Genomic DNA, 20072 nt, shown 5'->3' on the forward strand with positions numbered 1-20072 from the left:
GCGAAAGGTTGTGCCCGTATCAAGTTATGACTTCCAACTGCCTCTCTACGGCCTATTTTGTTCACAAAGCCCAAATGGAGCAGATTGTATCAAGCGTATAGACGGTCTTACTCAAGTCTACGATTCTTACGGATCTTATTCAGCGATGACAGTTCAGTTCAGTGAAATCCGAAAGGGACTAGTGAAGGCCACAGAACTCCATGAGGCAGTGCTTGTGTAACGCTTCCGTTTCGAATGCTGCGGGTTCTTAATCTGCGGGAGTGTGAACCACAGATCGAACCGTTGTACACAGCCGCATTGCTGACATAAACCTTAAGGCAGAGGCATCATAAGGCTCTCACTCTATCACTCTGAAAATGATTGGCCCGGATCTCATACGGCCGAGTCGGTTCCTTCACTGAGTCTTGGGCGAGGCCATGAACGATGGTCATTGGCTATTAGATTGCTGGGGTGGGAGCCGGCATATGATGACTGTCTAGAACCTAGCTAGCGTTCGTTTGGTAAGTTAAACACTGGTATCATCCTTGACGGGGATCTGTATGCTTGTCGTTGTCAAACGAATTTGACTTCGACCTAGAAATTATTAATCTTACCTATTGGAATCACGAAGCCAATGAAGTCCCGCAGCTACAAGATCAATACGTTCAAGTACGACTAATAGAATAAGGGGCAAGTTTTATCATCTATTAGGCTACCAGAGTCCAGCTGAGAAGAAAGGCATACCAAAGGGCCTATTGCTCTAGCCCAAGCTCTGGCTCCCATGTGCCTACCGTCCTGTCTCTTCCGGCAACGTCTTTCCGCATCTGTTGTCAATGTTTCGATCCCCATGTTCTTACTGACATAAAGGAGGCCTCTTAGCTGAGATGATGGATGTGAAATCAGAGCTTAGATGGATTTCTTCATCGAGACGAACCGCTCTAAATTTCATCCAACGAATCTGCGACTTTCGGTCCATAACCCGAAAATGGTCGTCAACCGGTTGCATCCATGGCATACGATGGCAGGTTCTCTAGCGTCAATGGTCATTGACACAGGGACCTTGACATTGAATGACACGTCGCATCGTTCTTGGGGTCATGTTGTCCCACCGGCTCCGGTCACTTACGCAAGACTAGTATCCCTTGAACAGTGAAAAGGGGCGTTGTGGATTTACACTCCAGAATACTTAAACTTTGCCGTTTCCCCGGGTTCATTGACGATTGAACGGTGCGCAGCTAGCGCCTACCAATTTACTATGTAACTCAATCTGAAGATCTAGGTTCAGATTGACTTCTTGTCAAAGTTGTTGCACGGTGAGTCAAGGTGTGATCTGCTAGCGCACCGAGCCATGGAAACCTGACTCAACCAAAGATTGACTCTGACCACCTCTGACTCTACCGAATTTCGATTCAGAAATTTTCTTAGCCCTACAAGATGAGTGGCTGCGTCTTGAGCTGCATCAACCACGGTTCCCATAAAGGCCGTTCTGCTTGGCACCTGTTTCTATCATCAGGGTGGAATACAAGTGCTGTAATGAGCAGCACCTTGGCAGAGACGCAGATAAACAACGGCTCGGAGAAGACAAAGGTGAGACACGGCCGAATCAGCACCGAAATTGGGGGATTCACATTGCAGAATGATGTTCGAAACCATGATCGTCGAACCCGTCCCTGAGAAAGCAGAATTACTGCCTCTCATGAAAGCAGGCTCCAAAACATCGAGGTAAGCCCAATCAGGTTTTTTCCAGAAGAGAGGCCTCCATGATGGCCGATGATTCGCGGTCCAGCCACTCTCATGGAACCAGGTGGTCTGCATGTGGATGAGAGTCGGCGCGGATGGTGCAAACGCCGTAGCCGCCCTTGTCTTGATTGCATTGTTTATGGTAAGAATGATCCGTTTCGAAGGGGGGCCTAGATCATCGACGAAAGTGACGTTGATGAGCCACGGCGATCATAACAAGGAAGGGCGAAAATCCAGTCGGGTAGGCAAAGGAGGAGTTGCCGCCAAACGCCTCGACTGATGCAGTGGTGGTGGCTGAGGGCGATTCTCATGAGCGAATCGCATTTCACGAATAGTGACAAGACCCCGCTATTATCCGTTTAGAGACATTGACGGTTGACGGCCTGTCGTCTAGCCTTACGAGGATTGACGTTCAAGTGTCAGAAGAGTCAAGGGGGGTTGAGAGGGGTCATCTTGGGTTACTGTGTTTATGACTTGGCGGTTTGGTGGGCAGGCTTGCGTTGTAATCGAGCTGTCATCTCGGAAACTGGAGAGCATCAGAGGGTTATCCCAGAGACAAGCGAGTTGTCAAAATTTGCGGGATACCGATTGGCTACCCAGAAGCCATCTCGGAACTCTGCGCTTCCTGGACTTTAGAGTTCACGTTGACAGAATCGCAAGAGCCAATCGCAATCAACCTGAGAAGTCTGAGCGGAGGGGCTTCAGATATAACAGCGGCTGAACCCCCCAGCAAATAAACGCAGCATGACAGCATCCCCCAGCCAGGTGTCGACAAAATTAGGGATCAGATATCGATTAATGCCTTCTGCTAAGTTCAGTCAGCGCTGATGAAAGACGGTGGCATCCCGTCCCGGGGGAACGAACACAACTCTTCACATATAGGTTCGCACTCCTATATGTGTGCCCCTGGTTAACGCGGCTGTGCTCTTCGTGATCTCCAGGCGATCTGACGCTGTAACATGCTTCCACAACGGCTGACTAGCGAATCGCATTCTTGCGGAAGCACACCTTTCCCTCTAACCCCCGCTCATTTCCCCAACTGTTCGTGCCACGAGATCCTTGGCAAGAACACTCAGGAACGCTGTCTAACGCCGATGTCAAATGGCTGACAATTGAAACAGTCGGTTGGTTGTCCCTAAATTGGGGATAGATCTGCTGAGGTTGTCAAAGTCTAACGCAAATGCCGACTAGGGGCCTTGCAAATTGCACGCTTCTCACTTTCCCATCCCATGATTCCACCGCCGTAAGGCCGCTAACGCTCCTCGTCCGTCTTGGACGGAAGACTGCGCAAACAGCACCCGGCGTTTGGGGCCGCCGACGTTGCATCCCGAATCGAGCTATACTACCGTGTTTATATGACTTGCATAAGGTGTGCATTGGTGATTTGAGAATCTGGAGAATCTGTGATCGTGAGATACATAAACGTCGTCGTCGATCCAGTTCTCGCCAAGCTCATTTCTTCTGTGTCTCAAGCTCACATGAAGATACTTTGCGATAACATCAACCACTCGCAACTACAACTCTTCTACTCCAACAACATACTCTTTGTCTGCAGGTATCAGGCGCCATGGATTCCTATCTCGAGGAGACATCTTACACCTTCTTCCCCAGTGTCGAGGGCAACAGTCCAGTGTACACATTCGATTCTCAGTTCATTCCTTTCCCCGCATCAGAGGGCACAGAGAACTTCTTTTATCCATACTCATTCCCGGCATACCAAACATCAATGCCTCTCATGAACAACGCTTCTCCACTCTCCTTGGACACCGACTACGCAACCATCAACACCCCGTTCACCGCATCCTCCCCCCGCTCAGACTTCTCGCCCATCCCCAGTGAGCCTTTGGATTTCGCATCACCGCCCAGCACCAGCAGCGGACCAGTCTCGCCACGATCACCCCCACAGGAGGTGCAGCCCGAGAGCTGGGGGCCGGCGGATCTTCACCAAATGGGTTATCTCGACGTCGCCGGCAACTGGCGCTGCCGCTACTCAGGCTGCTGCTCCTCGCGCGTGTTCCTGCGCGCGTGCGATCTCAGAAAGCACTTCCGGGGCCATGCAAAGTACTTCTTCTGCACCGAAAAGAGATGCCAGCAAGCGGGCGTTGGTTTTGCGACCCGCAAGGACTTTCAACGGCACATGGGCTCTCACAAGCCTGCTGTGAGGTGCATGCACCCGGACTGTGATCGCATTTTCAGCCGGAAAGACAATATGGTTCGTTCAGCCCATTCTTATTGTAACCCCATCGAAACACAAGCTAATTCACAACATTAGAGAGAGCACTACAAGAAGATTCATCAGAGGTTGAGAAATAACCTCTTCCCAAGGAGGTGCCGTCAAACCAAGAAGAGGGAATCGCAGGCTGCCTCACCAGAGTCCAGCTGCTCTACCTGCTGCATGGAGTGTTAAGTTTCTTCGATTTCGGGCAAGATTATTTAAATGCATTGGCAAAATGGCTTAGCAGCCTCTACCATTCGTTATACGATTCATGAACCAGGGGTTAAGCGTTGTGTTTTCATGGAGTCTTGGGGGAATAGCATAGGAGCTACTGGATTCATCCTAGGATGGGAGCCCTATAATAGATAGATTACTAGTATTTGATGCCTAATGCAGCCATTCATTACCTTCCTATTAGAATACCGAATCTCTGGCACAGGGACTGCAATCATTCCATGGCAAGGTTTCGAGAAAAGACAGTTAGCTTGAGTATCGATCCAGAAATTATATCGGAAGTCGAATCCCGAAAGCTCCCTGTCTATTTCCGTACATGACAAGGTAAAAATGCCATTTCTTACCGGGCAACAAACTCCGCAAGCGAACTCCGCCAACGGAATTGAAGCAATACTCACCTTGCTGTAGATTCAGCTCTCTCTGGTGATACATTTGAAAATCTCTACGCCGTCATGGTTCGGCGCATCCCTCGGCTCCCGCGTCGTCGATGCTCAACCAAATGCCGAATGTCGGTGGACTATGAACGAAAATGAAGCACACCCGTGTACAGACCAACTCTAAATACCACTGATCATGGTCTCGATTCTGTTTATATCAAATTGTATTGCGTATGTATATACCAGCACCAGCTGTGCACGTCGTTGAGCTGTATGAGGTTTGTCAAAAAGCCCTAGGATAGAGGAATTTCAAAGTCTCGTTCTCGACAACTCTAAAATAAAGTCCACTTTTCAAAGTATTACCGTACATATTAAGTAAGTAGTAATTGAAGATAAAGTATCATGCTTCTCATCTGTATTCTCGGAGCCCGTGAGCTCCGTAGTACCGAAAGAGATTCCGAAGTAGTGCGACATTGATGGGATACCATACGGCAAGTTTCTAAGCATATCGGACGAGACTTCCGATAGAATTCCTAGTTGACATTATTCTACCTTTCAGATGACACAAAAGCCTCCCGAGCCCCCTTCTATCGTCAAGTGTTCTCTCATGCCTTATCAATCCTGGCCCTTTTTTGAAGACAACACATTGTTTCCATCCGAGCAAGCTAAACCGCAAGATTCAGACTGAAATTATAGCCATAGAAATGTCCAAGACGGATATTACGCTCATTGGGGTCGGCAACATCGGTGCCGCAATGATGAAAGTCTGGCTGAAAGCTGGACTAACCGTCACAATGTGGAACCGAAACCATCAACGGCTATCTCTTAACGAGCTCGTCGAACAAGGCGCCGTTCTTGAGACAGACATCCGAGCAGCTATTCAAAACAGCAACGTAGTTGTCTTGTGCGTCTCAACCTACGACAACATCATGGATGTCCTCGCACATGCTCTTCCCTTCGTCGAAGGGGAACGCTCAGTCTCGGTCATCAATATCACAACTGGAACTCCCAAGGAAGCACGCGACATGGAGACATTCCTCAAGAAGAACGGAGCCACTGCATATTTTGACGGTGCCATCATGGTGACACCGGCTTTGGTAGGCACCGAACATGCTTCAATGTTTTTCAGCGGCGAGAGCGAGGGCGAGTTCGGCAAGATGTCTCGGCGTTATCTGGAGCCGCTGGGACAAGTCCACTACATCTCTGAGGATTCTGGAGCAGCAAGCTTATGGGATCTCGCCGCCCTGGCTGCCTTGTATGGAACCTTCACCGGTGGTATCCTTGCTCTCAACCTGCTCAAACGCCAAAAGACGGGAAATAGCAACGAGAAAACCCCGACAACCAAGGAACCGATGGAAAAGATCGTATTGCCGCTGCTTACGACTTTTTTATCCCATCTATCTGATGTTGCCCAATCTCTGGATGAGGAAACGTGGGAAGAAAACTTTGGGAATCCAGCTTCGATGCAGATCCAGGGCCTCGAGACGATTTTGAGAGGCTGCCGCGAAGAGAAGGTCAGCAGCGAAGGACTCGAACTGTTCCATTGCATGCTGAAGAGGTGCATTGGAGAGGTTGGCAACAATGCCGGCTTGGCTAAGATGGGAACATACCTACAACAGTAATGGCTTACATCTGTGCCTCGCCCGTTTGGCCAAAGCCACCAAAAAGTCATTTTGTAGATACCGAGATTACAGGTGAAAGCGTATTCTAAACAATTCTATTATTAATAATACAAGAAGAAAATACAAATATGTAAATATCCCCCTCTTTGCAATTCAACCCTCAAGGCATCGAGTTCAGCCACAGTTTATCGATAGAGCCTTCAATTACCCCTTCGTCCTAATACCAGCCTGAAGGCATTCAAACAGTTATGCATCCAAGTTTGATCGAAATCAGACGTCGATGCTGGTTCCCACAACCTCGGGGAAAGCAGGATCGCCCGCCTTAGTGAAGACAGACTTAACCCGCTTATGCAACACCAAATCAGCAAAAGCCCCAACAATTCCAGCAACGACCTTTCCAATCCTGCCAAACTCAAGACTCCCAAGCTCGCTCTCCAACAAAGAGCGTGCTGCCTCAGGCAAAGTAAGGTTCAGTGAAGAAATGAGGTTGGGGAAATCCGTGAACGCCCCGTGCGTAGTGTTGCTGACAGTCAGCAGAGCTTTTGAGCCTCGCAGAGCGGGAAAGAAGACGTCCCAGGTCGGATCATCGGCCGAGTGTCCCGGCCGGCCAACGAGAGTAAAGGGCCGACTGAGACCCGCGTTGAGTACGGGATCGAGAAGCTTGCCGTCCAAATTGATGCCACCTAAGATGCGCGAATCTTGCAACATTGCAGCCGCCGCCGTAGCGCCCCCCAAAGAGTGGCCAAACATAATCGTGCGCTTGAGGTTGACGCCATTGATGGGGTTGTTTTGAAGATGTGAGAGCACAAAGGAGACATCGTCAGCTCGAACCTGGGATTCAGTCAGCTACACGTCGGCTAGGGACTACTCGGGGGTGCGACTAGCCTGGGTGAGAGATTCCAACTGTGTGGTATTGTCGGTATCGAGATTTACAGCCTGATACACGGTTCCATCAGGAAACTCAACAAAGGAAGGGTCGTAAGGGTGGTCGATCGTAACGACAGCAAAGCCATAACTGGCCACCTCGCGAGCCATAGCGCCGTAGAGGAGGCGTGGGTTGCCCCAGCCAGGAGAGAACAGCACTAGCGGAAAGTTCGAGCGAGGACGTCTGCACGAACGGGCTCTAGGCTGACAGAACTCCATCTCGAATGAAGAGAAGGTGCCGTTGGGAAGGCCGACAGCGACGCCCAGCTGATCATAGGCCGCGGCCACGAGGGGCGTCATGTATGGCACTCTTTTCATGTCCTCACAGGGGTTCTTTGCCTTCTCAACGGGCATGAAAGTCGATGTCATGACTCGCCGCAAGTGCGTGTTGTTGACTGGGGCGTAAGGGTCGAGCCTGCTGTCATCGGTCAGGGCTTCCACTGACATGGAAACCGCGTAAGGTCCAGTAGGTCCGTTGACGAGAATCGCCTGAGTCGCCGAGGCGAGAACGCCTATGATCAACGATGGGATCATGATGTCAGAAGTTGGAGGTCAAAAGGTGGTAGGAGAAGGGTTGATGAGGTGCTCGGTGTGTGAGATGTAATAGAATCAAGAGTGATAGTGCTTGTCTGAGTTGAGGAATATGAAACAGAACGAGAAAGACGATGCATCTTATACTCATCTATCGTCTCTTCCTCGTGCCCATGATTACACTCGAAGACCCTCTCGCGTGGTTGTTTCCCATTTGAGATAAGTGTAATTAGGCTGGGCAAGTTGGAAAGATGAAAAAAGAGAGTAATTGCGCCTCTCATAGCTTGAGTCGGAACTTTGAAGACAACTGAGGCTTTGGCCCTCGTCTCTCTCCAGGCAACACCTCAGCTTAAACGTTGGCTATTATACAATTGGCCACACTACCCCGTTTTACTGGAGATTCTTGCTTAGCGTCGCTCAATTGCTTCCGCTTTGGGTTTGGTGAGTTCGGGGTCCCGATCCACTCCCCGACGATCTCAACATCTTACACAACTTGTGCGAACCTTTCGTACATGTACACACACTCTCCCTGTGATGACTATTCTTGCAAATTTTGCGGCGAGTAACAAAGGCTTTGGGCCATACGAAAATCATAGGTCTCTCATGGTATTCTGACAAAACGACAATGCATCTTGGGCCGTTTGACCGTCGGACTAGACGTTCTCGCTGTGCGCCGTGCGCTGCCAGCCACTCGAAGGTGCGGCAATCCACCCCTGTCTTTCCCATTGCTATTGCCGCGAGCAATTGGGCTTCTCCGAATTATGGTCTCCTAACTCTCGCCGATCGAAGTGTTCCGGCTCAACTCCATGTGCTCAATGCCAGAAACGCTGCATTGAATGTGTATTTCCGGCAGTGTCGGCTCCGCGCAACGGAGCTGCAATCCGGCTGGCCAAGGGGAAGCTCTTCACGGCCAAGTCTTTCGCAACGCCTGTCACACAACGACCTGTTCCGCCGCTCTCGGACAAGACCATGACTTACCTCTTTTACTTTGATATTTTTATACGCAAGAACAGCTTTACCGGTCAAGAGCCTAATTTCCTCGCAGACGTTCAACAACTAGTCAAGACTTGCGGCAAAGCAGGAAGAGATCCACACAATCATCTGCTGGACGCAATGTTGGCTCTGGGTGCTATGCAAGCAAATATCCTTGGCGGATCAGGCTGCCACAATAGCCTGCGTTTCGCGCTTGAACATTACTTGCAGTCCATAACCTCTCTCCAAGGAGCTGTCCTGGACTCCACATTGACACGGAAAGACGGCATTCTCTGGTCAACCTTTTTCCTAGGGCTATTCGAGGTTCGTAAAGCTCGACAAACCTATCCGGAGGCTCTTGTATACTCAGCCTCGAGATTTTTTGATGGCAAGACAACGAGCTGATATTGGCAAAAGTTGCTTCAAGACGCCTCTGGCCAGAAGTGGCTACAGCACATGGTCTTCGGCACATCTCAGGCTCTCATCGCCAGCGGGCCGTCAGCATGTACCTCGGGAACAATGCGAAACTTCTTCATACAGGCACGAACTTTTGAAGTCTGTAGAAGCATAATTTTCAACCAGTCCAGCTTCCTGACAGCACCAGAGTGGATGAAGGTGACACGCAATTTATCGGAAGAGGCAAACATTCAAAGTCGGGCTTCTGTAGATGATATCCTAAACATCATTGTGTTATGCTCTAGGCTCAGAGCACGGTAAGTTCAACCACTTTTTGTTTCTTCATGTGATGTGCGTCAAAGAGATAATGCTGATCTACGACTCCAGTACGGGTCAGTTCATCAGAAGTCACACCAGCTTCGCCGGGGTTGAGGTCCCATCCATCGATGCGCTAGAACTTGCCACAGAGGGCTTCTATCTTCGCGATGCACTTGAAAATTGGAAGCTTGATGCATCATTTTCATCTGTCCAACACAACGAGATGCTTCTCGCCATGAGCTACTACTCGGCAACAAGCATATATCTCTCCGGAAACTATGACTACGACCTACATCACTGGCAGGCAATGACCGTTGCGGTACCGGTACTAGGCCGAGTTGAGATATTGAAGCATGTTGAAGACATCTTGCAGACAACCAGGGAAGCGCTTCGTTCCTCTACTCTATCGCCGCTTCTGCACCTTTTCCCACTACGAGTAGCAGGGGCAAGGTCCCGAGAACATTCCCAGCGGCAGGCCGTCACTGAGTGTCTGCTCGAAGTCAAAAAGCAATTTGCTGTTGCTGATGCGATGTTGGTCGAACTCTACGAGCTGTGGTCTCTAACTCCCACTACGCCTATCAATCCAACACCCTTAGCCAGTTGAATAATGTTGATTCCCCTCTGAGTACACTGTGTCGAGATCGCAAAATTTGGTTTGTGATCTACTCGGGTTTCTTGTAGTTCGGTGAGACTTCTGACAATTGCCTTTGGTGCTCCCCTTTCTCAACCATGTCTTTGATGACTTCGTCGGCGACCTTCATAGCCTGAACACCCGCTGGTGCACCGCAATAAATCGTCGCTTGAAGAATCGCCTCGCGGATTTCAAGCTCTGTCAGCCCATTTCTGATCGCCCCTCGGATATGGATTCCAAATTCAGCCCAGCTCTTCAGAGCAATGAGCATGCCGATGTCTGGTGCAGGTGTTAGCTCGAGGGTATGCCACCTACATGCATACCATGCACAATTGCAGCAGGGCCCAGGGCCCAGCTCGGATTAACTTACTTAGCAGGCTTCGCTGCTTGCGTTCCAAGCCAGGACGCGACCATATATTTCCCCAAGCCCACCTATTTCGATTGACCTTAGATTAAAATTATGATCAATTGAATGGTCGATACTGGGATTCTCACTCCGTAATCAGTTCTTGTTGAGCAAAGGCGAATTCGCTAGAGCCATTGCGCATCGCGGTCTCGACATAGCCCTCTCCAACGACTTCGCGCCGATTCTTCAGACCAGCTTCAAATAGTTCGGCGCGCAGCTTTTTGTTGTTTTCGGATGACATCTTTGCTCTAGGGTTTGCAGGAGAACGTCGGAAACAGGTGAGAGTTCGCGATCCAGTGGTATAGAAAAGAATGAGACAGAATGATATTAATATCTCTCCCCGTTTCACAGGGAACAACTCATCATCCGTGTTCGGCAGAGCTACGGAACCAATTGAGGGGTCACATCCGAGCTGAAGTTGATAAAAATGACTGATGGCGCCGAATCGATCCGCAACCGGGGATAAACCCACACCCCGCATTACCCCGATAACCCGCATGAAGTGTGAGGGCTATCCCGCGTTATCCCGTCTGCGGCATGCGATAGCTGCTAAAGTCTCGGTTTTGCATCTCTAGCATCGTTGTTGTATTGATAAACCCTCTTCTATTGTCGGTGTATCTAACATCTTACCAAACCAGCTCAAATAAATTCCAGCAGGTCCTTCTTTGGCCTCTGAACCAGCTTCCACTTTCCCTTATGTCCTTGCTCATCTTGCTGATGACTTTCCTCATGAAGACCTAGACTCTGCGCTCCTTTGTGTTTCCGTTGATTCTCATCATCATCATCATCCGGGTTCCCAGGCTCGGGATATTTCCTCAGATGCTCGACCGCCCAAATTAGCTCCTCGGAAAGTACAGGCGGCGTCCGCCCCTTGCCCCTTAGCGTCGGAAGGCCGGCGACACGGAACAACCAGTTGAGCCACTCAAACGTCTCGCCGGTTTCCCAGGCAATGTCGTGGAACTTTCTGCCTTCCTTCTTGACGAGCTCTTCCCTTTCCCTCTCCCATCGCTCCTGCTCCTCAACGGGTGGCAATGCAACGGACTCTCTGCCAGAGAACACTCTTGCCAATGCGATGGCCTGGTACTCGAAACTCCTGAACGTGAGAACTCTTGGCATACCAACAATTCCCAACGTCTGGAAATCCTGAAAAAAGGTGTGCCAGAAAGTCTTGATAAGCTTTCCACTCTTGTAATCGTATAAGGCTCTTCCTCCGTTGGCTTCCGAGTTCCAGAAGGGGTAAGAGGGTTTATAGCCTGTGCAGTAGATGATGTGATCGACGTCGTCGAGGTATGAGTCGTCTTCAAAAATTACACGCCCGTCGAGACGAAATTCCTTGATAATAGGTTTCCAAGCGATGCCCGGAGGCGGCTCATCTCCATCCCAGCGGGACTTGGACCTCCGGGATTGATAAACGGGGGTACGGACTGTCTGAACCAGTTCTTCTGTCACGTCATGGCCAGATGCAGAGTTTCCGATGGTAATAATTTTCTTTCCGGTGTAAGGTTGTGGGGTGCGGTAAGTCTTGGAGTGCACGACGCGGCCCGGAAATTTCTTGATGTACTCGTCCAAACCCTTGACGTGGGGAACCTGAAAGCATACTGAGTTAATTCAGATTCGAAGAAGCGGTTTACAGATTCACAAAAGACTCTACTCACATAGGGTACCGAGTAGTGGCCGTTAGCGAAAACTACTGCATCAAATACCTCTTGCCACCAAACGTCGACGTTACGCGCAGCGTCAAACTTGCGCAGAGTCAACCTCCACTGCTCGGGCCTATCTTTGGCCGGAATTCTTGTCACGTCCTCAACTGTGGTGTTTAGTACCAGGATTGAGTCGGTCTTGTGCAGGGAAAAGTAGTTCTCAATGTATTGTCGTGGAATCCAATGCGGCGCAAATGGTCCGTAAGCGAACCTGGAGTCCGAAAATGACATCGCAATGTCAGGGACATTGGTACTTCAGGATGTTATCAGCAGTCCTCTTTCGCATATCACGGGAAGTTTCAGCAATACTTACGTCAAAGAGTGATAGATCGGAGTCTGTGAGTAGCGTTCTCGTTGACTATGGGGCTTGACCTGGGGAAGCTCGCCCGGGATCTCCACTGCGGGATCGACATCGGGCGGGAGGCTCCCGGGTTGAAGTGGAGGTAGCTCTGATGGGCTTGGATCGTAGATCCTAAAAGATGGAGTCAGTCACAATGGTCAGAATGAGAACCAAAAAGGAGCCATTACCATGTTCCGCCGGCGGACTCTCTTCTTTCGAATACCTGGATCCTTTCAAAGTAGTCTTCCGCTTTGAAAGCTGCAGCGGTAACAGCACCTAGTCAATATCGGAGACAAATTAGCCACTAACTTCAACTAAGTGCTCGCAGCGGATGATTTGCCGGCGGCTTGCGTGTTTGCATCCGGACAGCTGCCATGCGTGGCCCAAGAGGTACTTACCGGCAGCGCCCGCGCCAATAATGGCTACAGACTTGATCTTCCGTTCGCCTCCCATTATGACAGTGCGTCTTAAAGCTCAGACCAACAAATTACGAGGAATGGCTCAATCCGTTTGTCAGTCAAAGCGGTCTCACAAGCACATTTACGGTGTACAAAGTATTTAAAGCACAAGAGTCCAGAAGGAAACGAACTTCGCAATCGAGTCAGGTCAGATTCATTTGTCATCTATCAGACGTTAAGAGGGGTTTTGGTTGGAAACTGGGTTGATCGGATGTATTCGCCATCTGTCGCCATCCTCAGAAGCGATTTCACCATCGCTGCGTCACGTGAAGAATCGGATGTTATGTTCGGCATTGCGAAGAATCAAGATAACAATTGAAATAAGAGGTCTGAACCTTGCCTTTCGAAAGTCAAATTGCTTGTATCCAGAATTATATCTCAGCTGAGTTTATGCAGAGAGGTCTTGAAAGATTCTATCTAAGCCGAAAGCGAGGGGACCGGAGCGCAGTGTCTCCCGGCCGGGCCGGCCCGGATGCCGCTATCTCGTTTGATTGAGCGCTCCGTCTCGCCGATTAAAACCGGGACCCCCGGACTAATAGCTACCGCTCAACAAGCTTGGTGATAGCCAACCAATGTTTTCGGCAGACCGGCCTTGGGATTACCAGTTTCCAACTACCTTCTCGCCTAACATTGCTCATAAGACCCAAATCGAGGTCTCTCGTTTCGAAGCTGCTCTAGCGCTATTACTTCCACCCAAGGCTTCGAATTCAGTGGAGTGCCGGTTCTGAAGTCCATTCGGACCCCGAGTGAGGTAGGCCGATGCGACCATTTCAGACATCATCACATTTGAGTCGATCGCCAGCTCAATCATACGACCTCCTACTTTCCGTTCGCAGAATCAACAAAACGGTTTGATCTTCGTCACCACCAGATTTGTATGATTTCACACAAGAAGTATGATATGAACACCAACGAGATATCGAGTTCCGATACCAATGTCTGTTGTAATAGACAGCGAGTCGTACATCTGACATAGCGAGTCATTGAGTCATGTTTCTTAATGCTCGAATCATCTTCAGACGTGAACCCATCTAGCCAAGGTAGGCGACCTCTTCAACGCAAGCGACAGAAATGCCATTGCATCTTCAACTCGTACTCGAGGACCCCACACACACGATGGCACTCTGCAGCAATGCCACGAAGTTGGTCGCGTTTTTGTTGAAACACCGCACTCAAGTTTCCGTTAGGCGCAAGATTCTGCCTTGTTGGACCTGATCTGGAAGCTCCCGATGCATGAGCAAGGATGCTCAGACAGGCCTCACTGGCTCAGGGGGGCGCAGCTTTCACAACCAACAAGGGCGCTTACAGCTCAAAGTTGTTGGTAGGAAATTGCATCCCGGACGTCTCTCAAAATTGTGCTGAGACCGGTGATTGCTGGTATTTATACCACTGAGAGGCCGAGGACTCAAGGATGTGGGCTTCTACAACATCTGCTCATCGATTACCCCGTCAGTTGCTGTCGCTCGATAGGTTCAGACTTCAATTCAAAAGATTTAACCCATCAGCCCGCTTCATTTACAATACAATGCAGAATTCTCCACCGCTTAGGGTCACGAAGCGCAGGGCTAGGCCCGTCAGAGCAGCGCAGCCGAGCACAGCTTCTTCCCCTTTGGCGCCGGCCATAACGGGCACGACGCCCGATCAGCCACCACGCCGAGCTTCAGTTAATATTCCTTCTTGGAATCAATTCGCCGGCCCTGGTTGGACCCCAACTTCTGAGAGGCCTGATGAATCTGAGGTGGACACCCCGTCGAAGAAAAGCGTCCCGAGAACCAGATCAACATCTGCAATGTCGCTGAAATCGGCCAAACCTCCCAACATCGAGAGACCTGACAGCCTTGGGCAAAATTCTGGCGACCTTGGCGGCGTAACTCGGGCTAAGCCATCTTTGCACATTTCTCACACTTCCCCAAGCCTGAATTCTGAACTTGAAAGACGAAATCAACGGCCTGTCGTGCAGGATCGAAGTGCAAGCGAGCAACCTTCAATACCAGCGAAGAAGCTCAGCGGGCCCCAAATCGACCGTAAACTTGAATACATGATCAAGGCCGGCCCTAAGGCAAAATCTTCGGGCTTCCTCTATGTCTGGGTCACCAAGCCACGCGGATGTGGTGGAAAGTGGTTTTCATTCTAGCTATGTTGGAGTTGTTTTGCTTGGACGGGATGTACATGAAGGAGTCTGTTTCTAGGCTTCTGAGTGGAAGTCTTCAACGTGTTACGCTTTGGTGGCTATCGGACTCGCCAGAGGAAGGGTCAAACCTACAAGCCAAGGAACCCTCGTCATCCGTCTCTTCTGAACAACAAGCTCAAACTGGGCTTCCAAAGGATCCTGATACGGACATCGCGGAGAATGTTCCCCATCACGAGGATGGCGGCATTGTTAACGAAGAAGAAGGTGTGTCTGACGACAGCAGTGAAGATGATCAAAATGTGGATGAAGATGCCCTTCCTGGTCAAAATCCCTAGGAAACCTCTACCAACTCAAAATTGAATGGAGCCAAACCTTAGTAGACGAGCAGGATCAGACGATAACCTCTGTCCGGCTTACAGTATTGGTAGCAAGCGAAATTTAATGGACCACAATGATGAAATCTGGCTGGACCTCAGTATGTTACTATGAATTCAAATAAAGTTTTAATCATACTTACCTATATTTATGTTGATTGATACTATTCCTTGGACGAAGTAGCAATGGGAACAAATTTTGGCGTCTTAATTCAATTTACGTCTGGACGTTTTGAGAATGTGAAGCAGAGCTGGTGTCGATGAAGACACATTTTGAAAGGGCCAAAACTTTGAGTATCACGGCTAGATATGGTTGAAATTTGTGCAATTTTGTCATGATGCGCTGCCAAGGCAATACATATTGAGGACTTTTAAGACACCAGGCTTCCTTTCCAGTATTGTGAGGAAACTTGTCTGCTCTGGGTCCATATTGATCATCGGGTGCTAGTTCACCACGCTAGCCCGCCCAGCAAACGTCCCGCTTATTGTTTTGTACCTCTCTACTTCTTTTGTCCCAAAAGGGTAAAAACCCAGCAGAGCAATTACGTAGATACTGCCAAGATTGCTGCTGACAATCCCCCAACACCACTCAATCTTCCCAATGAGGTTCGAAGCTGTCCCTTGTAGTCTAAGACAAGCAGGGCTGAATGCGAATCTGGGGCGACATGTAAGCTCACTGCGCATGCAATCTGTTTGCCAAATTGAGACTTTGGACGCCCTCGGTGGGCTCTGTCGGGCTCAGCTTTTCGCCGCCAAGGCGCCAGTTTCGACATGTTGGAATAAGATATTGCGATGATTTGACGAATTAAGTTGATGAGTCGACGGGTCAGCCGCATAGCCTCGATCCTCGAAAGTAGAACCTTGTTTTCTTGCTTGTTTCCTCGAATTGATAGTCACTATGCAGGCAGTCAATATCCTCTAAGGTAGCCACTTTAAGCTGATCCTGTCACTATCAAGAGCATCCATCTCACACCTCGTCGCACATATAAGACTGCAAGCCGGTACCACGGATGAGAATCATATCTTCCCAATACTCACACATCACATCAAACCATTTCAAATCTCAAATTGGTCATCATGAAATTGCAAAGTACCCTAATCGGCCATCTCCTTCTGGGATCAGCCAGCGCCCTGATAGTACCGACCGAAGCCCACACCGCCCTACGGAGAGACGACCATAATTCTTCGGTTCCATCAAACCAATCATCCATCCAATGGACAGAGTGTGACTTGGATTTTGGAGAGGCTGGCAACGCTGTTTTTGACGCTATGCCGGAGAAATTTCAGTGCGCCAAACTCGAGGTTCCGCTGGATTATACCAGCCTCAGCTCTGGTGAAACCATCCAGCTCCAATTGATCAAGGCCAGCGCAAACAAAGAACCCTACATGGGGAGTATGCTGTGGAATCCCGGCGGACCAGGAGGCTCTGGCGTCGAGTCGGTTGCTGCTCTGGGGCTCAAGTTGCGAAAGTAGGTCGTCGTTAGCATCATTGCCTCTCATCTGCTAACTCACTCATTGTAGCATTGTCGGAGGAAATTACGATATTATTGGATTCGATCCTCGGTAAGCATTATGCCATTTTCGCACCCTGTCTTCATTATGATCATGGCTGACACATTCTCAGAGGCACTGGCAAAACCATTCCATATGTCTGCAACGTGACATCGGCTGAGACTTCCGTTACCCGACGTGATTTTGATACGCTACCCAAGGGTGATATCTGGAACAGTATCAAGACGGTAGACTGGGAACTCTGGAAAGTCACAGCCGATGCCTGTTTCAGAGACTATGCCAAATACGGCCGCTTCGTCGGCACACCGTTCGTTGCCAGAGACATGATTTCGATCGCCGACGCCCTCGGCCAAGGCCCCAAGGTGAACTACTGGGGCGTCTCCTACGGCACCGTCCTCGGACAAGTCTTCGCCTCCATGTTCCCTGACCGTGTGGGTCGTCTTGTCTTGGACAGCAATCTCATCGCCGACGACTACGCCGATACCACGTGGAAGACCGGCCAAAGAGACACGGAGCGCGCCTTACACCACCTCTTTGACGAGTGCGTCGAGGCTGGTCCTGAGGCCTGCGTACTGGCCAACTTCACCGGCGCCGACACCACCGGGGACAGCCTGATGAATGCACTCGAAACTCTGCTTGAAGAGCAGATCGACGACAAGAACGACACTGCCAACGAGAAAGACGACATCGTCTCCCTTTTCAAGATCTCCCTGTTGGCAGAGCTCTACAAGCCGCTGCAATACCCTCTGGCCGTCGAAAGAGTCCACGCCGCCTTGACAGGCAACTGGACCCGGGCCATCGCCTCGGCAGCGAATGCGCTACCGTCCGAATGGAACGAAGGCGGTACCTTTGGGGTTTGGGGCATTTCCTGCGCGGACTCGTCCTTCCGCGTTGAAAACGTCGATGATCTGTACTCCATCTACCGAACCCACTGGGAGGGCAGCTCCTTCGGCGAAGCCAGCGCCAGGCTACGCATGCAATGCTCGCGCTGGCGGTTCGATGCCGCCGAGAAGATCGACCGCAACGCTTTGAGGAACGTCAGGACCAGCTTCCCGGCTCTCATCATCAATGGCCACTGGGACCCAGTCACCCCTGAGAACACGGCGTGGGAGATTTCTGCGCGGTTCCGGAATAGTCGGGCTGTTATCCATCACGGTGTTGGTGTAAGTACCTTACTTTCTTGTCACTTTCCTCGCAAGTATAAATGCTGACATGTCTTTCAGCATGGATATACCAACCACCCCTCCAGCTGTGTGGACAACATCGTCCGTGAATATTTCCAGAATGGCAAGATGCCCGAGCTCGGTACTACATGTGAGCCGGATATGACTGCATTCGAATATGTCGCTTCCCAAGCAAAGAAGGCAGAGGAGAGTGAATAGTCAAGGAATAGTCTAACAATTCGAGGCTTTGTAATTACTTTATGCATCTGGAGTGGTTGTACGTGCATTAGTGCGAGTAGAGAAGCTGTTTCTTCATTTTGTCATTAGGGACTCGGAATACTCCCTTATTTGTCTGTTTACTTCTTCTTAGTTCATTTTCTTTTCTCCATGAGATAACATCATCTTATTTATTCATCCCATCATAAGACTTTTCCTTCTCACGCTACTTGCTCCGGTTAGTTACAGGATCGTACAACCTCATTTGAGAGTTTCCAAGTGTCCCGCATAATCCCACTTCTTACCGTCCCTCCAAAAGCCTTCCACCACCGGCTCATGTGGTGTCTTACCGTCTACCGACACCTCATTCAACCAACTCCAGTACGTCGTCGCCTTCCATCCATTAGTCTTCCAGTCATTGATATCTCTATCCGGCTGCTTGTTGAAGACCGGCAACACGTCCAGCAGACTTGCGTCGTGTGCGATGCAGACCATCACATTGTCCTTAATATCCAGCTCACGCATCTTTGCAACCGACTCGGTGGCCAGGTCAATGTCTGTATAGACAGGGTGTTTACCTCCGCGAGGTAGCTCATACCAGGGCGTGGTCAACGCCGATTTCCCGTCTAACGCGTTAGGGTGGTGGGGAGTAAAGTGAGAGCATGGGCACACGGCCTTGGACGCCCAATCTCTGCGCAATGCAATGGCCGAAGCGGGAATCCCGTCCGGGAGCGGGGTCTCTTCCGACGGCCGGAAGACGCCCGCGAAATGGCAGATATCGCCGCCGAGAAAGACAAAGGTGGCTCCCTCGGGGGACGAAGACGGCGTCGTCCGGGCGAGACCGCAAATGTGTTCTGGCTGGTGTCCCGGAGCCTCAAGCAGGTAGAAGGAACCATCGCCGAAGAAGTCTTGGGCTTTGAACTTGCCCACCATCAGGCCTTTGTCGAAGTTGGCTTCCTCGAGTGGCCGGCCTTCAAACTCTGCTGCCGCCTGTGGATCATCTCTTCCCCCGGGTCTGCCTTTGGATGAGAAGTATCCAGGCCCAGTAACCAGCGTTGTTGATTTAGGAAAGACCGACACATCTCCGCGGTGGTCAAAATGGGCGTGAGACCAGATGCAGTAGTCTGTATGGTCGTCTGTGAGAGAAGGTTCCTAAGAAGCAATTTAGACAGAAAGATTCTTACCAATCGACTTTGGATCTACTCCTCCATCCGCCAACACCTCATCAATGCCCTTTGGCACGCTCATGCCAAAGATCACGCTATCTGGCCCCAGCACTCCTTGTTGGGCGCCTTTAGGTAAGTTCCAGTAGTCTTTTCGGACGCCGAGATCGAACATTGCCTTCTTTCCGAGTTTCTCATGTTCGAGGAGGAAAGCTAGCGAGCAAAAGTTGATGACTTCATGCCCCTTCGCGACCGGCTGAACGAAGGACTCGGCCACGCCAACCATGGCAGTTGTCGTATCGACCAGCTTGACGCGCACGACATTGTCTGATTTCGGAATGTTTGCCATTTCGTCGATTTTGTTGATGAATCTGAGTAGAGTGGGTTTACAAACTATGGGAACGACTTAAGGGAGATAAAGAGGGGAGAGATGCCAGAGAAAGTTTCCTGAGCCGCATGGTGCCCCGACGTCATCGGTGATTATCAAATGAACATGTCTTCTCCACTTCCCCGGGTTTTGGCCTCCAATGTGGAAGCTCATTGCTCTATCACAGCACGACGTTGGAGATGCAGGAAATATTTACCCGAAGGTGCCGCAAACCTGCCAGCCAGTGTAGATTCGTGCCACATGCAAGCCACATCTGCAACACTGTATCGTACCACCGGTCCG

At 50.2% G+C, this 20072-nt stretch overlaps 8 protein-coding genes across 8 annotated transcripts; 4 read left to right on the plus strand and 4 right to left on the minus strand.

The window, feature by feature from the left end:
- Positions 1–3286: 3286 nt before the first annotated feature.
- Positions 3287–4126, plus strand: HER10_EVM0006978 (uncharacterized protein; the record flags this gene model as incomplete). Its single annotated transcript, XM_035476546.1, has 2 exons — positions 3287–3931; positions 3992–4126. 2 exons carry the CDS (start codon positions 3287–3289, stop codon positions 4124–4126), a joined length of 780 nt encoding a protein of 259 aa, XP_035326949.1.
- Positions 4127–5249: 1123 nt separating this feature from the next.
- On the plus strand, positions 5250–6167 carry HER10_EVM0004497 (uncharacterized protein; the record flags this gene model as incomplete). Its single annotated transcript, XM_035474139.1, has 1 exon — positions 5250–6167. The coding sequence occupies one exon, from the start codon at positions 5250–5252 to the stop codon at positions 6165–6167; it is 918 nt and encodes a 305-aa protein (XP_035326782.1).
- A 270-nt stretch (positions 6168–6437) lies between these two features.
- On the minus strand, positions 6438–7831 carry HER10_EVM0004598 (PAF acetylhydrolase; the record flags this gene model as incomplete). Its single annotated transcript, XM_035474234.1, has 2 exons — positions 7053–7831; positions 6438–6998 (listed from the first exon to the last, which is right to left on the minus strand). Exons 1-2 carry the CDS (start codon positions 7623–7625, stop codon positions 6438–6440), a joined length of 1134 nt encoding a protein of 377 aa, XP_035326793.1. The 5' UTR covers positions 7626–7831.
- Positions 7832–8591: 760 nt separating this feature from the next.
- On the plus strand, positions 8592–9912 carry HER10_EVM0012112 (uncharacterized protein; the record flags this gene model as incomplete). Its single annotated transcript, XM_035481514.1, has 3 exons — positions 8592–8918; positions 9012–9307; positions 9378–9912. 3 exons carry the CDS (start codon positions 8592–8594, stop codon positions 9910–9912), a joined length of 1158 nt encoding a protein of 385 aa, XP_035327366.1.
- Positions 9908–10677, minus strand: HER10_EVM0008933 (carboxymuconolactone decarboxylase). The gene is made up of 3 exons (XM_035478438.1): positions 10435–10677; positions 10310–10371; positions 9908–10218 (listed from the first exon to the last, which is right to left on the minus strand). The coding sequence occupies exons 1-3, from the start codon at positions 10584–10586 to the stop codon at positions 9971–9973; spliced, it is 462 nt and encodes a 153-aa protein (XP_035327106.1). The 5' UTR covers positions 10587–10677; the 3' UTR covers positions 9908–9970.
- Positions 10678–10943: 266 nt separating this feature from the next.
- HER10_EVM0007533 (uncharacterized protein) lies at positions 10944–12896 on the minus strand. Its single transcript, XM_035477087.1, has 5 exons — positions 12784–12896; positions 12574–12661; positions 12359–12517; positions 12001–12298; positions 10944–11932 (listed from the first exon to the last, which is right to left on the minus strand). The coding sequence occupies exons 1-5, from the start codon at positions 12836–12838 to the stop codon at positions 10985–10987; spliced, it is 1548 nt and encodes a 515-aa protein (XP_035326999.1). The 5' UTR covers positions 12839–12896; the 3' UTR covers positions 10944–10984.
- A 3529-nt stretch (positions 12897–16425) lies between these two features.
- Positions 16426–18242, plus strand: HER10_EVM0012918 (uncharacterized protein; the record flags this gene model as incomplete). Its single annotated transcript, XM_035482295.1, has 4 exons — positions 16426–16817; positions 16870–16911; positions 16973–18023; positions 18084–18242. The coding sequence occupies 4 exons, from the start codon at positions 16426–16428 to the stop codon at positions 18240–18242; spliced, it is 1644 nt and encodes a 547-aa protein (XP_035327431.1).
- Positions 18243–18499: 257 nt separating this feature from the next.
- HER10_EVM0011751 (metallo-beta-lactamase superfamily protein) lies at positions 18500–20052 on the minus strand. Its single transcript, XM_035481174.1, has 2 exons — positions 19424–20052; positions 18500–19363 (listed from the first exon to the last, which is right to left on the minus strand). Exons 1-2 carry the CDS (start codon positions 19749–19751, stop codon positions 18501–18503), a joined length of 1191 nt encoding a protein of 396 aa, XP_035327338.1. The 5' UTR covers positions 19752–20052; the 3' UTR covers position 18500.
- Positions 20053–20072: the final 20 nt, after the last annotated feature.

Source organism: Colletotrichum scovillei (assembly GCF_011075155.1).
Source record: "Colletotrichum scovillei strain TJNH1 chromosome Unknown Contig00011, whole genome shotgun sequence".
NCBI classification, from domain to species: domain Eukaryota; kingdom Fungi; phylum Ascomycota; class Sordariomycetes; order Glomerellales; family Glomerellaceae; genus Colletotrichum; species Colletotrichum scovillei.

Bases quoted from the DNA above. Each gene is read 5' to 3' on its own strand.
- HER10_EVM0011751 (XM_035481174.1), bottom strand. From the start codon at position 19,751: ATGGCAAACATTCCGAAATCAGACAATGTCGTGCGCGTCAAGCTGGTC. The intron at 19,364-19,423 runs GTAAGAATCTTT...ACGACCATACAG, and splicing joins AGTAGATCCAAAGTCGATTG to ACTACTGCATCTGGTCTCAC.
- HER10_EVM0008933 (XM_035478438.1), bottom strand. From the start codon at position 10,586: ATGTCATCCGAAAACAACAAAAAGCTGCGCGCCGAACTATTTGAAGCT. The intron at 10,372-10,434 runs GTGAGAATCCCA...CAATCGAAATAG, and splicing joins CAACAAGAACTGATTACGGA to GTGGGCTTGGGGAAATATAT. The intron at 10,219-10,309 runs GTAAGTTAATCC...CACCTGCACCAG, and splicing joins CAAGCAGCGAAGCCTGCTAA to ACATCGGCATGCTCATTGCT.
- HER10_EVM0007533 (XM_035477087.1), bottom strand. From the start codon at position 12,838: ATGGGAGGCGAACGGAAGATCAAGTCTGTAGCCATTATTGGCGCGGGC. The intron at 12,662-12,783 runs GTAAGTACCTCT...GATATTGACTAG, and splicing joins TATTGGCGCGGGCGCTGCCG to GTGCTGTTACCGCTGCAGCT. The intron at 12,518-12,573 runs GTAATGGCTCCT...TCCATCTTTTAG, and splicing joins GAGTCCGCCGGCGGAACATG to GATCTACGATCCAAGCCCAT.